Source organism: Bacillus rossius, chromosome 18, assembly GCF_032445375.1.
Source record: "Bacillus rossius redtenbacheri isolate Brsri chromosome 18, Brsri_v3, whole genome shotgun sequence".
Classification (NCBI taxonomy): domain Eukaryota; kingdom Metazoa; phylum Arthropoda; class Insecta; order Phasmatodea; family Bacillidae; genus Bacillus; species Bacillus rossius.
In genome coordinates, this window is record NC_086345.1 from 18,612,007 (window position 1) to 18,633,297 (window position 21,291).

The 21,291-nt window shown below is 40.0% G+C and overlaps 1 protein-coding gene across 4 annotated transcripts in view; it reads right to left on the reverse strand.

The window, feature by feature from the left end:
• LOC134541160 (synaptotagmin 1) overlaps positions 1–21,291 on the reverse strand; it is a 122,561-nt gene that overhangs the window by 57,860 nt on the left and 43,410 nt on the right. For all 4 annotated transcript variants that reach the window (XM_063384386.1, XM_063384387.1, XM_063384388.1 and 1 more), the window contains exon 2: positions 5,151–5,272. In XM_063384386.1, the coding sequence (XP_063240456.1) occupies positions 5,151–5,272 (122 nt within the window). The remainder of the gene's footprint in view (positions 1–5,150; positions 5,273–21,291) is intronic.

The following is a 21,291-nucleotide window of genomic DNA, read 5'->3' on the forward strand; positions in this document are numbered from 1 at the left end:
GTTAAAGTATTTAACATGTGTTACTCGATTTCTTTTTTTATATCATTCATAGACCAATAAACATATGGATTTCCAAAAACCCTGCATTCTTTCTACGTTCTGTTTGAAAACTGGCCGGTTGTTGAGTGCGGGTCCTTTCACGGTGAACAGTTTTTGTTCACCGCTTCTCTTCCACCAAGTCGTCCTCTTGTCACGTGTTCATCCTGCTTGCCTTGAAGCAGGTCGACACTTGGCACGACTGTGCCCGAGGTTTGACCTGGGCCCATCTTGGCCAGCGCGAGACCAAAGTTAACGGGCCCGCCTCGTCAGGGGTGTGTGTGTGTCTGCGAGGCGGGATGATAAGCGCGACGCTCGCTGGTGCTTCTAGCGCGGTGTCTCCTCTGGACTGGCGCGCAGTCTTCTCGTCGTGTACATGAGCGGTGACCGTAACATTATATTACCGAGAAATGAAGATAAAGGTGTAATGCAAGTCCCTTTAGTGCTTTCAAGAATCTGTGCCGTTTGTTTTACGCTTAAAAATTACTCTGAAAACATGTTTTTTTTAAAGCCCTTTTTAACTCTTCTAAAAATACAGTTTAAAAACTTAATCCAAAATCAAAAGTAGGTAATTTTCGGTCCTCAGTGAATTCTTAGATGCTCTTTGTAAGCAGACCCCCACTCGGATATCTGCTGTAGTTTTGAAATGGCGTTGTTTTTCCTGAAGCTCTGCGCACCGCGTGTGTGCCCGGATAGACGCGGGGGTCGGTCATGCCTACAGTCGCTGCTACGGCTGGCCAATCCCCGAACAAGGCTTGCGATTTCACTCGACCCTTCCTGCATGGTTGAAACCAAAAATATAAACGAACTTAGGTCCCTCCCTAACCTGAAATCCTCCTAATCATATTACACTTAAGATTTAACTTAGGTCAGGGAAAACTTAATTTCCTAGGATAGTGACCTTTTAATAAAAAATTTACTTTGTTATGTATTTTAAATGTAAACCTAACGCAGCCAATCGTTCACATTTTACAGTAATTTAAATCAAGATAATCTAACGTAACCAAACTTGAATAAGATTCTACATTACTTTTAATGTAGCTTTCCTAACCTAACCAAAAGTTTAAATGATTTTTACAGTATCTTAAATGTTGCAAATCTTACCCACCGTTTAAAAGTTTTTACACTATTTTGAAAGTAGTAACTTAACCATTATTTCACATCATTCTACAGTATTTTAAATGCAGCTAACATTAACTAACAAACAGTTTAAACGATTTCACAGTATTTTAAACATAGATAACTGAACCTAGCCGTTTAAGCGATTTTACAGCATTTTAAACGTACCTAACCTAACATAACCAAGAGTTTAAACAATTTTACAGCGTTTTAAATGAAGCTAACTTAAACCAATCGCTCAGAAAATTTTTACAATATTTTAAATATAACCAACATAACAAACTTTAAAAATGTAAACTACCGGTAAAAAAAACTATTAGAAATAGCTCCGTATCGTTTTACATAATCATCAACAAATAATGAGAAGAACCAAGGAAATAATTTCAAAAACTAGCATTTTCAGAAGTAATATTTTATTTTCCAGAAAGGCACCCACTACGTAAACCTGTTCGACGCGGAAAGCTAACCGGCTGGTGGTGGCTGATGCCCCTGCGGGGATAGGCTTGCCCGCCGGGCAGCCCGGACGAGGTGTTTGTCGCACGATCAAGGGGGCGGCGAGAAGTGCGATGACGTCATCGGGAGTGGCAATATCGCGTGTAATTGGTCTGGCGGTGGTTGTCGGAGAAGGGGAAAGTAGGGGAGGTGACGACCCACGCCTAACTCCCCTCTTCCCCCTTCCACCTCAAACCTTGTTGTTTCATCACATCAGTCGCATGAACAAGAGAGTAACAGGGGTTCGCGTAGGACGGTAGTGTGTGATGAGGTTTGGTTAGCAGCTATATTTGGCTTCCCGGCTGATTAGCACCGTTAGGCAGATTTCGAATAAACACTACCTATTGCAGTCGTTACCATGACGCTAATTCCGGAAAATGGTACGAAGTTTTTTTTTCGTTTCATGGTCCATAGACCCCAAAACCATTGCAATCTCAAAAATTTATATTGCACTGCCAAAAGTGATGAAGTAAAAAAAGTGACAAAACTAAATAAGCTATCGTTATCAACATTTTATAAACAATATTTTAGTTACAGAGACCTGATCAGAATAACATCTACTGACTGAGATACTGACGGGCATTTTTTTCTTCGAGTTATGCTTATGCCCTTTACTAGGTAGATAGTAATTTAATCTTATTTATGCTACTTTTTGACTTGGGCACGCTTGTTAGTATACTGAAGATATATCTTTTTTATTGACACAATGACTGTCGTAATATCGTATAAATAACTTTCGAACTGATACATAAAATAAAGTGATGGAGAAATCATGGCTGAGTTCGTTAATGGAAAAAATTCGACCAAAATGATACAAATGGAGAAAGTTAAAAAAAAAAAAAAAAAAACCAGAATATTTGCTGTAACTCTCTTGAAATGAAAAATATCACATCCGCTTGAAAGTATTACACCAACATTTTTGTCTGAAAAACCTTTTGATATTACCAACCATTACTGCAAGGGGTTGAAAAAACAGCAGTTGAGCTAAAAAAATAATTCTATCTTCTTTACTATGTACTCTAACATAACCCTTAGAAATCGCTGAAATTATTCAAAATATTATCTAAGACTTTCATCAACCACAATTTTTAATGATACAACCATTATTTAAAAAGTGATCAAAAATGGGGACTGAAGAACAAAAGTTCTTAACTTCGTAAGTAAGCACAGTATCAAATATGTTAGAAAATGTAGTAAATTTTCAAAATATTTCCAACTATCCAGTGAGTGCATCGGGGAGAAACTTTAATTGCCGAGACCGAGAACTAGTTTTTGAAGTAGTTTCGGGCCGACCCGCTAGATAGCAGCTCTCATAATATATTATTAACATAGCAAGATTGTTGTAAGACGTAAAACATTAGAATTTATCTGAAAAAAAAAAAACAGTGAAAATAAAATTAATTCACTTTATTTTGAAAGATACAAATTTTGTGATATGGCGTACGAGATATTTCTTCTACTCATTTATATAGAACATACTTTTTTTTTTTTAAATTTCAAAACAGTATTAAATGTTTACTTGCACAGTTTAAATCTCTTTATACTAAGCGATTACTCGTCATTATATTGATGATACAAGAGAATTGTTAAAAGGGCTTGTTTTGTTTTGTGTTAGTGTTGGTAAAAAATTAGTGTTTATTGCGTTTCTTTCATACACCATGTCTTTGTTAATGTTTTATCATCATAGATAGTATTCTTTAAAGAGACGAATAATTAGTTTTTTTATATTTTTTTTTTACCAATTATCGTATAAAGAATGATCCACAGTGAAATAGTAAAAAAAAAAAAAAAAAAAAAAACAAGACATCAAGTTTCTGTTTTATATTCTGTTTTATCTTCATTCATGCACAATGCGACCTTTCGTATCTTCTTAAGGGGACAGATTCGTAAATTATTTTTATTGTCTTATTCCATGTTTTGCCCATGATTTTAATTTAACTTATAACATAACCATATTAAGTGAATATAAAATATTTTTCTACTAAACAAATCCTTATTTGACGGTTTTTAAAATTAATTCAAGGCAAATTTGCATGTTATTCCTACCACGTACTAAAAAAACAGTATCTTCTTAAACTTTTTTGTTTTTAGCTTATCAATCATAAATAAATAAAAGTTAAGTTTTTTTCCAAAACCATAGAAAAATTATTTTTATTCAGGATTTTAGGAATAATAATTTTTGAACATAATACTAAAAACAAAGAGTTTTAAGACGAAGGCTAACAAAAATCACGCGATTTTATGCTTTTAGGACATTCTAGGGATAACATACAAATTTGCTTTTAAATTCATAAAAAAACATAAAGTAAGGTATTTTTAGAAGTAGACGCCTTTCATGAACAATTTTAATATGGTTATATTATTAAGTTATTTAATATCGTGTGTAAATATACGAAATACCAAAAGAAAAATAATTTATAATACTACACCCGCAATGCAAAATAAAAAAAAAAAAAAACATCACACACAGAAAATTGCAGTTCAATTTAGCGCCGTAGATTTTTCGTAAATGTCGGGATAAAATACTAACAAGTGTTTCGTATTAAAACGTAATTCAACTATCAATCTCTTTAATACAGTGGTTGCACAGAGTAGTGTAATGTTTTTTTTTCCGACGCTGCCGTAACTCTACCATTCGCTCGGCCTAGGGACTGTTAGGCTTTTGGATTCCTTTTCGGCGCGAGCTTTCCTCTGACTTGAGTTTTTTCTATAATACCGAGCATGTTTACGAGTCATACGAGACGACATCTTTAATTATTTTGTAATTTTCAACTTAATATCGATTTTCACTCATGTTCCGGCGAATATAGGTCTTGCTCTTCACAGTAACACTCCCGAATAAATATCCCAGCTAAACGTATTTCCGTGCTACAAAATATTATAAGTTTACACAAAGCTAATTCGTAACCATCACGCACATGCACTCACACTGGTACGATGACGTCACAGTCAAAAACAAATACAGCGCGACACACCCAAACTTGCACACAAATAACAACCACTATTAACGCATTATTAGTCTCGTAATTATCAGCGATACAAATCTGACGGTATTTTATCACACCAAGAAATTTCGTTTTTTTTTTTGTTTTCAAAAATTCTTTTTTTTTTTTTGTGGAAAGAGAATACATATGGCGGTGAAGCCAAGAAATACAATAATAATAACACACGATAAACTACTTACACACAGACGATCATTTGTCTCTTCCTGCAGTACATGACACTAATAAAATATAAAAGGGATACCATAGCATAAATAACAAACAATAAACGACAAAATATAGGTACATAGAAGCATGGGGAAAAGTAGCCCGAAAAAAAACCCCCCAAAAGGCAAGAAAGTTCGACTGACTATTACTGTGACGTGAGAATAGACATTTTCACATCAGAAGATATCTGCTGGTGCATGTGCCGCGAGCCACCGCGGGGAGGGGGGAAAGCGGGACGAGTTGGGGGAAGGTAAACGAGGAGAGGGGGTGGGGGTGGGGGGGTACTTTGCTCACCTGGGCTCGGCTGGGTGGACATGGTGTCAGGGGGCTGGGCGGCCATTGTGGTATGCGTGGGCGCGGGGGCGGCGGGCTCCGCCGATCCCGGCACATCGCTCACGACTGTCGGCGCCATCTCACTGCAAGGAAGAACAGCAACGACGTGTACCCGAACCGACCTCGTTCCACTACTTATAACTCGAATATACACACACACTCTCTCACACAGACGATCTATGCTCGTAAGCCGTGAGTGGAAACTTTTTTTTTAATGGACAATTGTTTTTTTTTTTTTTACAGCTGGTAGAATAATATCAGAATCACAGGGTAACGAAATTGATTAAATAACGTAATTACGTATTACTCTATTGTTTAGTTAAACCGTTCAAGTGGGTTATTAAATTGTTATAAAATGAAACTTCTTCAGAGGTGTTAACATGGAGGCTTCTCGTCCCATTGTTTTAAACAATTGTGGACCTCTATTGTTTGCTTTAATGTTAAAAAACAAGGAATTTAATTGAAAAAACTGGAAAGGTCATGGAAATCCTCAAGTGATAGTATATGGAGGGGGAAATTTCATGCTCCAGTCAATGGAGTTCTTGTGCATAGTCATTCACGCTATAAAATGGCGTATGATATATTGTTATGTTTGAATTTTCATTTTATAAATATGTTAAATTTAAAGATAATGATGGCGGATGTTTTATTTTCTTTATTACTTTCAGAAAAGTTAAAAAAAGGTACGTTATAAAAAATATAGTCAAATAAATTTTAAATTCTGGTTTGGGGGAAATTCTGGGAAAATTAAGGTAAATTTTATTACAGATATGAGCGGACATCCTACAAGTAACAAGTACAGAGTATGACTACAAAATCGGCAGCCAATATCAATTGTAATAGTGAATGATTTAAAACAGACATTCATACCCAATGACTGATAACGTTAACCGTATAAATAACCAGTTATTCATTCGGAACCATAACTGCCAGCATTGGTATTTAAAAAAAAAAAAAATCAATGATCCCTAGCTCCTATGGTTACGATTCAGGCAGCGAATTCTAGCGGCGGCCGCAGAAATTATGTGTGTGATTCGCATCCAGAAAAATCGCGGTTTTTAAAAAGAGAATATTTTATTTTATCAGTTTATTTACCACACACGGTGTTATTCTAAAGAATTCTATACGTTTAATATTGTGCCCGAGTTTCGTATTATAAGTTTATTTGCAACATGAGCAACATGAGACCACATGAATTTGTTCGTTACCGAGGTTAGATGTTTGCACATCATTGGCGAATACTGAAAGACTAGCTCACTTTTTGACGTGACGTCTAATAAATCGATGAACGCCGGCTGCACGCACGAAAAAGTGTCCCGTTACGCACATTGTCCCGTTACGATGTGTCCCGTTACGCTCATTGTACGCTTGCGCCGCATCTATCTCTCTTCCACTCGATTGGAACAACCATCGATTTGACTTTTTCGAGGCACATTAAACTTGAAACACTCCCATTCGTTTCCTACTTTTCCTATCATCGTCCTATCCTTAACAGAATAACACAGATTGGAAGAAGTTAAATAGCAAACATGTATAAAAGTTATAGTTAAAATAATCTCTTCGTTAAAGTAATAAACATATTTGAATCAGTGAGTGCAAATAAAAGTAAATTTATCAATTAAATTGTAGATTTCATTTAACTCCTTCTTTGTATCCATTCAAAATAGTGATAATTCAATAAAAATGATTCAATTTTATTCATAAAAGTATGCAATCACTTCATCAATGTTTTGTTATGACGTTGTCACGTTAAACTATCGTCCGTAAACCGACTTTACAGACAACCATTTTTTTTTTTATGAATTAATATCTCGTAACCTTGAAATTCAATCTCATTGGTTGCCGTTTGTTACGTTTCCGTGCTTTGTGGAAGCAGCAGATCTGATAGTGAAATGTAGCGGGAGATTCGTCTCCGTTGTAGAACGGGCCTAGTTCAGAGGCGTCAGTGTGTCGGTGAGGCAGTATGATAAGAGCTGAAAGATTGAACGGTGTCCCGCAGAGTGTTTCCTCCAAGGCCCTGGATTCTGATTGGGTAGGACTCGTACTTGGTGGTGGTGCTCAGATCGCTTGGAGCAGGCTCAAAGGGTTCCCTAGCCCTGTGCGGAGTCGACGTGGTGAGCGACGACACAGCTCCGGTACTAGCCCGGACAGCTGGCAGGGGTTTGGATAGGACATCCACCGGGTGTCTTGAGGGGTCCCAGTGTGATGTAGGCACCAGCAGTTGCTGATAGTCTCAGGGCTCAGGACACAGCCAACTGTCTGGTCAGCTGAGCGAGGTACAAGACTGAGGCGGTGACTATGCTGGGTTGGTGGTCATTGCCGAAGCTCTAATACCTTCCCGATCAAACAACAGGGAGCGATCCCTAACAGTTCTGTTGTTAAAAAAAGCTCTGGAATGTTTATGAAAAGCGCACTGGAATGTTACTCCCACCCTACCGTATTAGGGCGCTTTTGTGGGAGGGGATGAACGTGAGAATGCCGGCCGTAAGGTCGGAATAATCTGGTGCTTCTAGCTGAGTGAGGCAGGGCCCCAAAGTGGTGACTATGCTGGGATGGGTAGCCCTAGCCTCTGGTCATAGCTGAAGCTCTAACACCTCCCCGAACAAAACAGGGGGGGGGGGATATCCCTAGAAAGATATGTATAAGTTACTTGCTCTGGAAATTAAAAAAAAATGTATTTGGAAGTTGAATCCCAAGCTACCCTACAAGGGCGCATAATTTGGAGGGGAGGTTGTGGGAAGATCTGGTGCTTCTAGCGCAGTCTTCTCGTCGTTCACAGGAAAACTGTGAGATCTGAGTGGTGACCGTAACACTGTGTGGCGGAGAAAGGTAAGTGCTTGCAAGAATCTTTACCCTTTTTTAATGCCTAAATTTTACTCTGAAAACACGTTTTCAGTTGTACAACTACAATTTTTAATAAACTTGATCTAGAAAACGGACTACTTATCGGCCCTCAGGGAACTCTTGAATGCATCTTCGGAAGGAGACTCCACTCCGATATCTCGAGCAGTTTTTTTTTTCAAATCACGTTGTTTATTTCCTGAAGCTCTGCGTACCGTGTGTGTGCCCGGATATACGGGGGCATTTCAGCATGGCCCCCACAAGGGTGCGGCTAGGTGGATCCCTTTGTCCAGGGCCCTCAGAGTCGCGACCACGTAGAGGTGCGCGGTCCATAGAGTACTGATGACATAGACCACCCCATAGCCCCCACAAGGGTGGGGCTGGGTGGATCCCTGGGTCTCAAAGACCCTCAGGGTCGCGACCACGTAGAATCACGCGCGGTTATAGACTACTGATGACATAGACCAACCCCATGGCCCCCACAAGGGTGGAGCTGGGTGGACCCCTGGGTCTCAGAGTCCTCAGAGTCGCGACCACGTAGAGGCACGCGCGGTCCATAGACTACTGATGACATAGACCAACCCCATGGCCCCCACAAGGGCGGGGCTGGGTGGACCCCTGGGTCTCAGAGCCCTCAGAGTCGCGACCACGTAGAGGCACGCGCGGTTAATAGACTACTGATGACGTAGACCAACCAAATGGCACCCACAAGGGTGGGGCTGGGTGGACCCCTGGGTCTCAGAGCCCTCAGAGTCGCGACCACGTAGAGGCACGCGCGGTCCATAGACTACTGATGACTTAGACCAACACCATGACCCCCATAAGGGCTGGGCTGGGTGGACCCCTGGGTCTCAGGGCCCTCAGAGTCGCGACCACGTAGAGGAACGCGCGGTCCATATACTACTGATGACATAGACCAATCCCATGGCCCCCACATGGGTGGGCTTGTGGAACCCTGGGTCTCAGAGCCCTCAGAGTCGCGACCACATAGAGGCACGTGCGGTCCATAGACTACTGATGACGTAGACCAACCCCATGGCCCCCACAAGGGTGGGGCTGGGTGGATCCCTGGGTCTCGGAGCCCTCAGAGTCGCGACCAAGTAGAGGCGCGCGCGGTCCATAGACTACTGATGTCATAGACCAACCCCATGGCCCCCACAAGGGCGGGGCTGGGTGGACCCCTTTGTCCAGGGCCTTAGAGTCGCGACAACGTAGAGGCGCGCGGTCCATAGACTACTGATGACGTAGACCAACCCTATGGCCCCCACAAGGGTGGGGCTGGGTGCACACCTGGGTCTCAGGGCCCTCAGAGTCGCGACCACGTAGAGGCACGCGCGGTCCATAGACTACTGATGACGTAGACCAACACCATGACCCCCATAAGGGCTGGGCTGGGTGGACCCCTGGGTCTCAGGGCCCTCAGAGTCGCGACCACGTAGAGGAACGCGCGGTCCATATACTACTGATGACATAGACCAATCCCATGGCCCCCACATGGGTGGGCTTGTGGAACCCTGGGTCTCAGAGCCCTCAGAGTCGCGACCACATAGAGGCACGTGCGGTCCATAGACTACTGATGACGTAGACCAACCCCATGGCCCCCACAAGGGCGGGGCTGGGTGGACCCCTTTGTCCAGGGCCCTCAGAGTCGCGACAACGTAGAGGCGCGCGGTCCATAGACTACTGATGACGTAGACCAACCCTATGGCCCCTTCAAGGGTGGGGCTGGGTGGACCCCTGGGTCTCAGGGCCCTCAGAGTCGCGACCACGTAGAGGCACGCGCGGTCCATAGACTACTGATGACGTAGACCAACACCATGACCCCCATAAGGGCTGGGCTGGGTGGACCCCTGGGTCTCAGGGCCCTCAGAGTCGCGACCACGTAGAGGAACGCGCGGTCCATATACTACTGATGACATAGACCAATCCCATGGCCCCCACATGGGTGGGCTTGTGGAACCCTGGGTCTCAGAGCCCTCAGAGTCGCGACCACATAGAGGCACGTGCGGTCCATAGACTACTGATGACGTAGACCAACCCCATGGCCCCCACAAGGGCGGGTCTGGGTGGACCCCTTTGTCCAGGGCCCTCAGAGTCGCGACAACGTAGAGGCGCGCGGTCCATAGACTACTGATGACGTAGACCAACCCTATGGCCCCCACAAGGGTGGGGCTGGGTGCACACCTGGGTCTCAGCGCCCTCAGAGTCGCAACCACGTAGAAGCACATCTCCCATAGACTGCTGATGACGTAGACCAACCCCACGGCCGCCACCAGGGTGCGGCTGGGTGGACCCCTTGGTCCAGGGCCCGGACCCAGTCCTGTTCATTTAAATGTTTAACAAACTAAAAAAAAAAAATTGTATCATTCTTTATCCAATGAAATTTTAGATGATTTTACACACCTACAGATTATTTTATTTTTCTGTAACTATGTATTTTCATTTTTATCTTAGTGTGTGAAACAAATATAAATACTCGCTGTGGTTATTTTAAAGTAACATAATTTTACAAAAAAAGCTTAGTTTGGACTTATATAATAGTAACCATAATTTTAGGCCTACCCTGTATTTTCAGGTTATTAACGTTCTAAAAAGAGCGTAGGTAAGAAATAACCATGCAAATATGATGTAACGCGTAATTGTAACATTAGGGGGGGGGGGATGCCGTCTCCGATCCTGGGTCCAGGACCCGTAATGGAATGTGGGTGCCGTGCCTTTGAGAGATGCGGAGATACGCGTGCTCTGGACCCAACTCGTGTGGTTCTCGTCTGGGAAGCCTTCTTTTCACAGACGGGAGAGCCAATACACGAAGTTCCCCGAAGTTCATGCTCGCCTTTTTTGTTAACATGATTTCACGGTACCTTTAATGTAGCTATCCTAACCAAATCAACCGTCCACAATGTTTTAAAGTATTTATAATGTAGCTAACCTGACCTAATTGACCATTAGTAGCCTATCCTTTTATCAACACATTTACAAAGAACGGAAAAAAAAACCCGAAGACGCAAGATCGGGGGCGTTTGGCTCTCTCGTCTGTGAAAAAAAGTTTTCCCTTCCCGTCTTCGCAGAGGTTGGCAGCGCATAGTCCCGGGACTAGCGTTATCGACCCGCCTGCAGCCCGCTGTTGGAAGAGGAGGGAGGGAGGATTGTGGAGGGGCAGGCGTGTTGATGAAGGAGGGGACGGGGGAAGAGAGAGAGAGAGAGAGAGAGAGAGAGAGAGAGAGAGAGAGAGAGAGAGAGAGAGAGCACAGCCGAGGTTTCGTGCCGCATGCGACCAGCGGGGATCGGTCTGCCACACTCTGGGTTCTCGGCGAAGCTTTCAGCGGCGCGGCACGCCAGCGAGACTGGGAAGCCTTCTTTTCACAGACGAGAGACCCAAAACTCCCGATCGTGCATCTTCGGTTTTTTTTTTTTTTTTTTTTGGTTCATTGTAAAAGGTTAGGTTAGCTACATCTATACTATCTATACCAGGGTTTCCCAATCTTTTTCAGTCCGCGGCGCACATACATGTTTACTATTTTGTCTCGGCGCCCTAACCTATTTGGCTCGTCGAAATAGATAAGTACAATGATATTAGTTAGGTAGATAAGCGCAAAAATTAAAATATCCACGATATGAATCTGAACTGTATATTTATATTTATAATAATATAAAATTAACACAAAAACATTCAAGAGAGACTTAAAGAACAACATAAATAAAATACAATAGCTACTTAGCTAGTCAATGCAATGGGCGAGCTTGGTGATATTCACACATTTTTTTCAAAACATGGAATAAGGTTTCACACTGCTACTCGCATTTCTTGCCCCACATTGATCTTTGAGCGATATTTGCTTTTGAGTACAGCTACAGCTGAAAATCCAGCTTCGCGCAAATAAGATGTTGCAAAAGGAATGAAAATTCTTATAGCTTTTGAAGCTAAAGTGGGATATTCATTTTGAACTGATATCCAAAACTCCACCAAATCTGAACATGTGAGAATCTAGTTCTAAGGCTGCTGTCGCAAGAGAGTTCAATGAGACTTTCTTCTTCTTCCGATGTATATTCTGGCGGAGCTTGTGCATGTTATGGGTCTTGGATCCACGCATATTTATCGACATCGTTTTCGGCAAAGTATTTTGAAAACCATTCAATGAGCTTCGAAAGGTGTTCTGTGAAAAGGGTCAACAGGTCTTGTGAGACAACAAGCTCATCTTAAGGTGAGGTTTTGGAGAATGGTAAAGAGAATCGCTTCACGGCGCCCTTCTTAACTTTCTGCGGCGCACCAGGGCGCCGCGGCGCACAGTTTGGGAACCCCTGATCTATACTAATATTATAAAGCTGAAGAGTTTGTTTGTTTGTTTGTTTGAACGCGCTAATCTCAGGAACCACTGGTCCGATTTCAACAATTCTTTCAGTGTTGGATAGTACATTTATCGAGGAAGGCTATAGGCTATATTATATTATCAATGACATTAGGGATCCTTACTAAAAGTCCAATTTAGAATCAAATGCGTTGGAGGGGTTAGATACAACATGCAGTACACGTACGAAGTGTGTGTTGACAATGCCGCAGGCGCTAGAAGTTTCCACGCACTAGATGCCTTATCATTCTTAATTTTCACATACAAGTAAAAAACACCCGTGTGATATTAACAACGAAGCAATCAGTACCCTCATAAGAGTTCAATTAGTATTTAAATACTTTTTATCACTTTAAATCGCAAACCTTAACTATTTTTTTTCCTCTCTCTGTGTTTAATTTGTTTTTTTATTGCCTTTTTTTCAAGTATATATATATTTTACAGACTTGAAACTTCACAGTAATGTTCCTTATGTTACGCAGGATGACATTTTCCGAAAATTAGATCCCATGGGTGGTTAAAACCAGGCAACAGTGGGTACTTTGTATGAGAACAGGATTTTGCATTGTTCATGCCTTCTGCGTCTCCATGGCAACGGGCATCGCGCGGCAGTGGCGTACCCACAAGGAGGGGCATGTATAATGAGCGGCGCAAGAGTTATCTGCCTGTAGACTGCCGTAGCGAAGTACGGGTACATCAGTTGTACGTTGCGTGCACGAGTCGGGAAACCATCGATGCTATTCATTTTCTCTCCGGTACATTATACAGCATTGTAATAAATGTTCACTGAATTTTTTTTTTTACCATTACTGTAAATGGGAGATGTGGTTTAATTGTTTTCCATTAGTATAGCCGTGCGAAGTCGGGTCGGGCAGCTAGTTATAAACACTTGAAAACATTGTGGACGGTTGATTTGGTTAGGATAGCTACATTAAAGATACTGTGAAATCATGTAAACGGTTTCCTAGCCCTGGACAGCTACATATTAAAAAGTTATTTGCTAAGCAACTATAAAATGATTTTACAGTTTTTTTAATGTAGCTATACTTACCTAATATAACCAACCATCCACAATGTTTTAAAGTATTTATAATGTAGCTAACCTATCCTAATCGACCGCAAAATTTAATGCCACGCCGGTTTATACAATGAGATAGAACGGGGGAAAAAAAGCGAGCATGAACTTCGGGGAACTTCGGGTGTGGCTCTCTCGTCTGTGAAATGAAGGCTTCCCCAGCGAGACAGGGAAAAGAAGTGACGATCACGCGTGTCACGCCTGATGCCATTACCGTAGTATCAAAAAATATTAAAAAAAAAAAAAAACTTTTTATACGACCGACCTTCACTACAAGGGATGGAAAATAAAAATATTTTGCTGACCAAATTAATCTGAAACTCTCAAGACACTACGAGTCATGCATGCCAGCTGCTCACTGGTATGTCACTGACTGCACTCAGTTCACCGCGTGGTCACGTGGCTTGTAGATATTTAACTGCCAGGTTCATTCGTGTCGACAAGAACGGACTAACCGCCCAACGGTATAGATAGTTTCTGACGTGAAACACCTTAGCTCTCGGTATGCGGCATTCGGCAGGAAATATTCCGTGAATGGAACGGAAGTCGCATGGAACGGAAATGTGTAACAACGTTGCTGCCATCTGCGGAAGACGGCGATAACCAAAGCTCACAAGATCAAAATAAAAAAAAAAACTGTTTGATGAATTTTTTTACAAGACTGGCAGTATTTTAATAAAATTCCTTTACGAAAATCAAGTCCAAAAGCCGGGCTTAGTATTATTATTTTTTTCCAAATCTTTTTAGCTTTTATCGGATCTGTTTGATTATTTAGTATAAAATTTCAGTATGTTAATCGAATTATTAAATAGTCGAAGTGTGATTCGCGTCCGGATATTTAGTTGAAACACACAATTTGCGTATATTTAACCCGCTCGGTATTATTTTAAAGAATTCTTATAAGTGTATCCGCTACACGAGAACACACGTTACAGAGGTTAGGTGTTACACATCTCTGGCGAGTGCTGAAGGATTTTGCTCACATAATTTTTTTTTTTTATGTGTTTCGTCGCAGACTTAACACTCGCGTGTTCCAGACGTCGTGAGACTATGTGTCGGGTGCAGTAAATCCTTCGCCGGAAGCGCGCGAGAACTGCTTTGTTCGCGTCGCGTGACCTCAGTCAGTTGTTTTGTGGGGAGCGCGGTGCAGCCCCGATTACCATGCGGCCGTTAATCTTGCACGTTCGTCGTGTGTGGGTGTGTTAAAAAGAAGAGTAGTTGGTGGGGGGGGGGGAGATGTGGCATTTCGCCGCTTGCGTAAATGATGGCTTCAAGCCCGGCTTGACATTTTCACGTCACTATCACGTGGGCATCATCCTATCTTTTGCAACCATGAGTAGCAGGCTCTGGAATAAACTAGACCAAGCGAAAAGGCCTGTATATTGAATATCACGAATATTTAACTATGAAAACTAAAACGAATCAATGATATTTAACTAAAAATATGTAAAAAAAAAATTGCTATGTTATGAATGAGTGTGGACAATAAAAAAGAGATTTACAGTGAAATTTCTCTTATTTGCAGTGGGTTTAAGAGTTTCATATTCAAACTGCATTAGGTACTTAAATGTAGTGGGCTTGATTGCAAAACAATTAAAAACGAACACTGCTTGAAACTGCTTGCTCAGGAACAAATTTTGCACAATTAAAAATTTATATTCCAATCTTGGTAATCATGCTTCATACAATCTTAGATATAGAGATATATGCCTAGTCCTATTTTGTTTTAGATTCTGTGTCACAATTTTTAACCATTTTCTTCATAAGATAGAGTTTAGGAATTTTTTATTTCACTGGAAATGTTTTTATGAATTGAACTGGTGTCATTACGAAATTTTAACAAGAAAAATATTTAAATATGCAGCTTAAAACAGAAAATTTTTGGTACCAATGTTTTTAAGACAATTTAAAATTATTACATCTGTAGTTTATGACATAAAGTGAATCTGTCTGAAATGAAATTACGCCTTCAAATAAGTTAGTCCAATAAGATATCAGATGATGAGCCTCAAATGGCTCGACTAATGGAAGTCACTAATGAGACGGCTGTTTGGCGAACTGCTGAATCAACACTTTTAACACTTGGGATGAAAGTTTTTCTCCGTGGATACGAATGTAATAACTGCTAAATGTTTATCAACACAAATTTAATTTAGACTGCTACGCGAAGATCTCTACAGTCACCACAAAATTTCGACCTCACTCTTTATAAAACCAATTATTTGGCAAAATAGTAATCAAAATGTTTTTTAAATACTAAGATAAAAAGTCTAAATTTAACAAATCTCAACACTTTATTACGAAATATATAAACTACCTGCAAAAAGTGAATGTAGTCTCCGTGTTGAAGATAAACATAGATTCAGCTTTAAAGTTTTATCCTTCCTAGCAATGTAATTTAAAAGGTTAAAACACAGTAGGCTACTTGTGGTGTATGATAAAAATTGCAACTATTTTTTCTCTACAACGGTTTGTGAAACTTATAAAAATGATTTTACTGCGGCACGATTAAGAAACTCTCTAAATGACACATGCTAAATGAATATCGCAAATAAAACGTTGTTACTGGCACCAGGTAGACATAGAACGTTCCAGAATTTCGCCTGAAGTATATGTACTCGTCTCTAGAAGTGACGTCACTAGAACTGCCTGAACTGGAAGTGTGTGTACGCAGGTGTACGAGCAAACGAATCTGTGCACTTCTCTGCTACTTCAAGGTAAAGAAACGTCACTTTTCCCGAAAGGCGTTATGTAGCTTATGTTATCTTTAAAAGATTTGTGCAATGGGAGTGCATGACTTGATGTAAGTTTTTGGACATACGCCATTGCTAAGAACTTTTTCTGTTGAAGAAAAACTAATAAATAAAATAAATAAATAAAAATAAAAATAAAAATATTCAAAAAAGATACAAAAAACACACAAAATTAAGCAAAACAATTGCTGTTGTCAACAAGGATATGAACACCACAAAATATTCCGAAACAGGAATATGGTCAGCAAACAAAGAAAAAACAAAGAAAAATGTACTAAGAGAACGAAAAAATCCCCACAAATGATGACAACACAAAAATATTGAAACCCAAAATAATTCAGCACAACAGTTGAAGCGAGACAAAAAACATGACAAAACGAAAAAACAAACAAATACAATAGTTTTACCTAAACAGAAACAAGCGACGTTTCGGGAACTGCTATCTGCTCCCGTCCTCAGGCAGAGACGCACATGGTACGGAAACACAGGTGCGACTGAGAAGGGGCTGGAAAATGAGGGTATTTATCAGAGAAAGGGCTACATCTTGCTCAGCCAATGGCAGACGAGCTGTCTCCCCATTGGCTGTGCACCATGTAGTTAAAGCGGATTGGTTATGGTGGGTTGAGTATTGGCTATTGTTTTGTGCTGCAGGGATGTTTCTCTCTTTATCAAAGGGATCCACATATTTTTTAATTCAATGCTCTGCTGGCTGAAAATATTTTTATTGCTAATAATGAAGGCTGATTCTTTGATTTTCCTTTTTACTTTATCGGACTCCTGTATGAGTGGTGTGGAGTCTTCCCAGAGAATCTTGTGGCTATCCTCCCATGTATGTTCAGCAAGTCTGGATTTTAGGGTTTCACCCTTCTTGCAGTTGCTTTTGTGTTCTTTGATTCGGGTGGATAGAGCTCTGCCAGTTTCACCTATGTACATGTGGCCACATTCACAGGGGATTTGATACACACAGTTGTGAGTTTGTAATTTTTCTGTGGCTGGTTTCACCTTGGTAACAATACTTTTAATAGTAGATTTAGAACGGAATGCTGTTTGAAGTCCATATTTATTTCCTAGGCGTCTTATTTTTTCTGAAAGCTCTTGAACATATGGAATAACTAGGGTTCCTGCAGGTTTCTCAGTTTCTGTGGATTTCAGTGTTTTGTTGGATTTCAAATGCTGTTTGATGTTGTTGACAGGGTAACCATTGGCTATGAGTTCTTTTTTTATATGATTGTGTTCAACCGCAATAGATTTCTCATCAGAACAAATAATCTCAGCTCGGTTGGTTAGTGTGTGAATTATGCCAGTTTTTGTTGTTTTGGGATGGTTGGATGCAAAATTAAGGTATTGGCCTGTGTGTACAGGAAACCTACGCACACAGGCCAATACCTTAATTTTGCATCCAACCATCCCAAAACAACAAAAACTGGCATAATTCACACACTAACCAACCGAGCTAAGATTATTTGTTCTGATGAGAAATCTATTGCGGTTGAACACAATCATATAAAAAAAGAACTCATAGCCAATGGTTACCCTGTCAACACCATCAAACAGCATTTGAAATCCAACAAAACACTCAAATCCACAGAAACTGAGAAACCTGCAGGAACCCTAGTTATTCCATATGTTCAAGGGCTTTCAGAAAAAATAAGACGCCTAGGAAATAAATATGGACTTCAAACAGCATTCCGTTCTAAATCTACTATTAAAAGTATTGTTACCAAGGTGAAACCAGCCACAGAAAAATTACAAACTCACAACTGTGTGTATCAAATCCCCTGTGAATGTGGCCACATGTAGATAGGTGAAACTGGCAAAGCTCTATCCACCCGAATCAAAGAACACAAAAGCAACTGCAAGAAGGGTGAAACCCTAAAATCCAGACTAGCTGAACATACATGGGAGGATAGCCACAAGATTCTCTGGGAAGACTCCACACCACTCATACAGGAGTCCGATAAAGTAAAAAGGAAAATCAAAGAATCAGCCTTCATTATTAGCAATAAAAATATTTTCAGCCAGCAGAGCATTGAATTAAAAAATATGTGGATCCCTTTGATAAAGAGAGAAACATCCCTGCAGCACAAAACAATAGCCAATACTCAACCCACCATAACCAATCCGCTTTAACTACATGGTGCACAGCCAATGGGGAGACAGCTCGTCTGTCATTGGCTGAGCAAGATGTAGCCCTTTCTCTGATAAATACCCTCATTTTCCAGCCCCTTCTCAGTCGCACCTGTGTTTCCGTACCATGTGCGTCTCTGCCTGAGGACGGGAGCAGATAGCAGTTCCCGAAACGTCGCTTGTTTCTGTTTAGGTAAAACTATTGTATTTGTTTGTTTTTTCGTTTTGTCATGTTTTTTGTCTCGCTTCAACTGTTGTGCTGAATTATTTTGGGTTTCAATATTTTTGTGTTGTCATCATTTGTGGGGATTTTTTCGTTCTCTTAGTACATTTTTCTTTGTTTTTTCTTTGTTTGCTGACCATATTCCTGTTTCGGAATATTTTGTGGTGTTCATATCCTTGTTGACAACAGCAATTGTTTTGCTTAATTTTGTGTGTTTTTTGTATCTTTTTTGAATATTTTTATTTTTATTTTTATTTATTTATTTTATTTATTAGTTTTTCTTCAACAGAAAAAGTTCTTAGCAATGGCGTATGTCCAAAAACTTACTACAAGTTATGTAGCTTATGCTTCACAGAGCACTAAAGTCGTTCAAAGACTTGTAAATCACTTTCATTTTATATTTTACTGGGATTAACGAACTGAACGATAGTAAATAATTTAAACACTTTTATAAGGACGTTTCAACAAATGCTTGCACATACATACCGATCGTACTTATAAAACAAAGGTTGAATCCTAAAATTGGTTAATGTAAATTCGAGTGTTCGAAAATAGGTGTACACAATTACTTATTTCAGCAAAATATTTCACTTTGTAAAGAATTTATTTCTGGATGAAAAATAATTTCAGCAACCTGTTTTTACAGCATATAAGCACACTATAATTTTTTTTGTACATGTAACAGAAATATTCATGTAAAATTACATAAATTTTCACATTTCTATATTTACATGAAAGAAAAACTATCACTACAAAATAAAGTCTACACAACTATATTTTGTAGTGATACAGATCTTACCCGGGAATTTATGCTTTATGTTGTCCCAATAGTTAAAAGTTATTTGGAAACTGTTCCCGGAATAGCTTTCCAGCATTTAGCCTCGGTAAATAGCAAATACATGTGTTCTCGTGTTGCGAATTCACTGATAATACGAACTCTGACACGAAATTTAACGTCGAATCCTTTAAAATAAATGCAGAGCGTGATAAGAACACGGAAACCGCGTTTTCAACTAAATTTAGTGAGGCGAATCACACGTATTTTCCGCACCCGTAACTCAAAACAGTTTTAGATAAGCGCATGCCCGAATACTACTTTGCTGTTTCCTCACTTGCAGAGCCACCTGCGCAAAATGGCGACTCCCGAGCGTAAATAATTTTGTGTTCTGCAATTTTTTGACGTGACAACGTCTAATAAAACGACGAACGCCGGCTGCACGCACGAAAAAGTGTCCCGTAACGCACATTATCCCGTTACGATGTGTCCCGTTACGCTCATTGTATGCTTGCGCAGCATCTACATATCTCTCTTACACTCGATTGGAATAACCATCGAATTGACTTTTTCGAGGCACATTAAACTTGAAACACTCCCATTCGTTTCCTCCTTTTCCTGTCATCGTCCTATCCTTAACGGAATAACACAGATTGGAAGAAGTTAAATAGCAAACATGTATAAAAGTTATAGTTAAAATAATCTGTTCGTTAAAGTAATAAACATATTTGAATTGATGAGTGCAAAGAAAAGTAAATTTATCAATTAAATTGTAGATTTCATTTCACTCCTTTATATCCATACAAAATAGTGATAATTCAATAAAAATGATTCAATTTTATTCATAAATTATGCAATAATTTCATCAATGTTTTGTTATGACGTTGTCACGTTGAACTATCGTCCGTAAACCGACTTTAACAGACAACCAATTTTTATAGTGTGAATCTGTAATTTCAGTTCAACATGCGTTTCGTTTGAAGTTTAATTGTCAAAGTCCATGACCGTTTGATTGGTCTTAATGGTTGAGACGACAAGAGCTCTTTTTTTTTTTCTCTGGCCTCCTCGTTCAACTGACATTAACGCCATGCGATTATTTTCGCTACTGATTCCATTACTCCAGACGTGTTAACCAAACTTGGAGGAGAAATGGACTTTAGGTTGGATGTGCACGGATCGTAAATTTGAAAGAAAAAAAAATTGGTTGTCTGTAAAGTTGGTTTACGGACGATAGTTTAACGTGACAACGTCATAACAATACATTGATGAAATGATTGCATACTTTTATGAATAAAATTGAATCATTTTTATTGATATATCACTACTTTGTATGCATACAAAAAAGGAGTAAAATGAAATCTACAATTGAATTGATAAATTTACTTTTATTTGCACTTATTAATTCAAATATGTTTATTACTTTAACGAACAGATTATTTTAACTATAACTTTTATACATGTTTACTATTTAACTTCTTCCAATCTGTGTTATTCTGTTAAGGATAGGACGATGATAGGAAAAGTAGGAAACGAATGGGAGTGTTTCAAGTTTAATGTGCTCGAAAAAGTCAATTCGATGGTTGTTCCAATCGAGTGGAAGAGAGATAGATGCGGCGCAAGCGTACAATAGGCGTAACGGGACATAGCGTAACGGGACAATGTGCGTAACGGGACACTTTTTCGTGCGTGCAGCCGGCTTTCATCGATTTATTAGACGTTGTCACGTCAAAAAGACTAGGATAGTTTACCTTCAATTTAATGTCTGTTTAGTTTTGAATAGTCTAAATTAAACTGTTATACCATTGAAACTAGCGTGCATTCTTTTATTCGACACCATGTGTTTCCCTGTTTTCTAAACGCCACCCGGGTCGTTTAACGAGCGCCTTGTGCCGTAACACAAAGAAGGGTCATTTCGTGCAGCTGGCAGCTGTCACGGAAACTTGACAGCTGTCTTGTCTCACT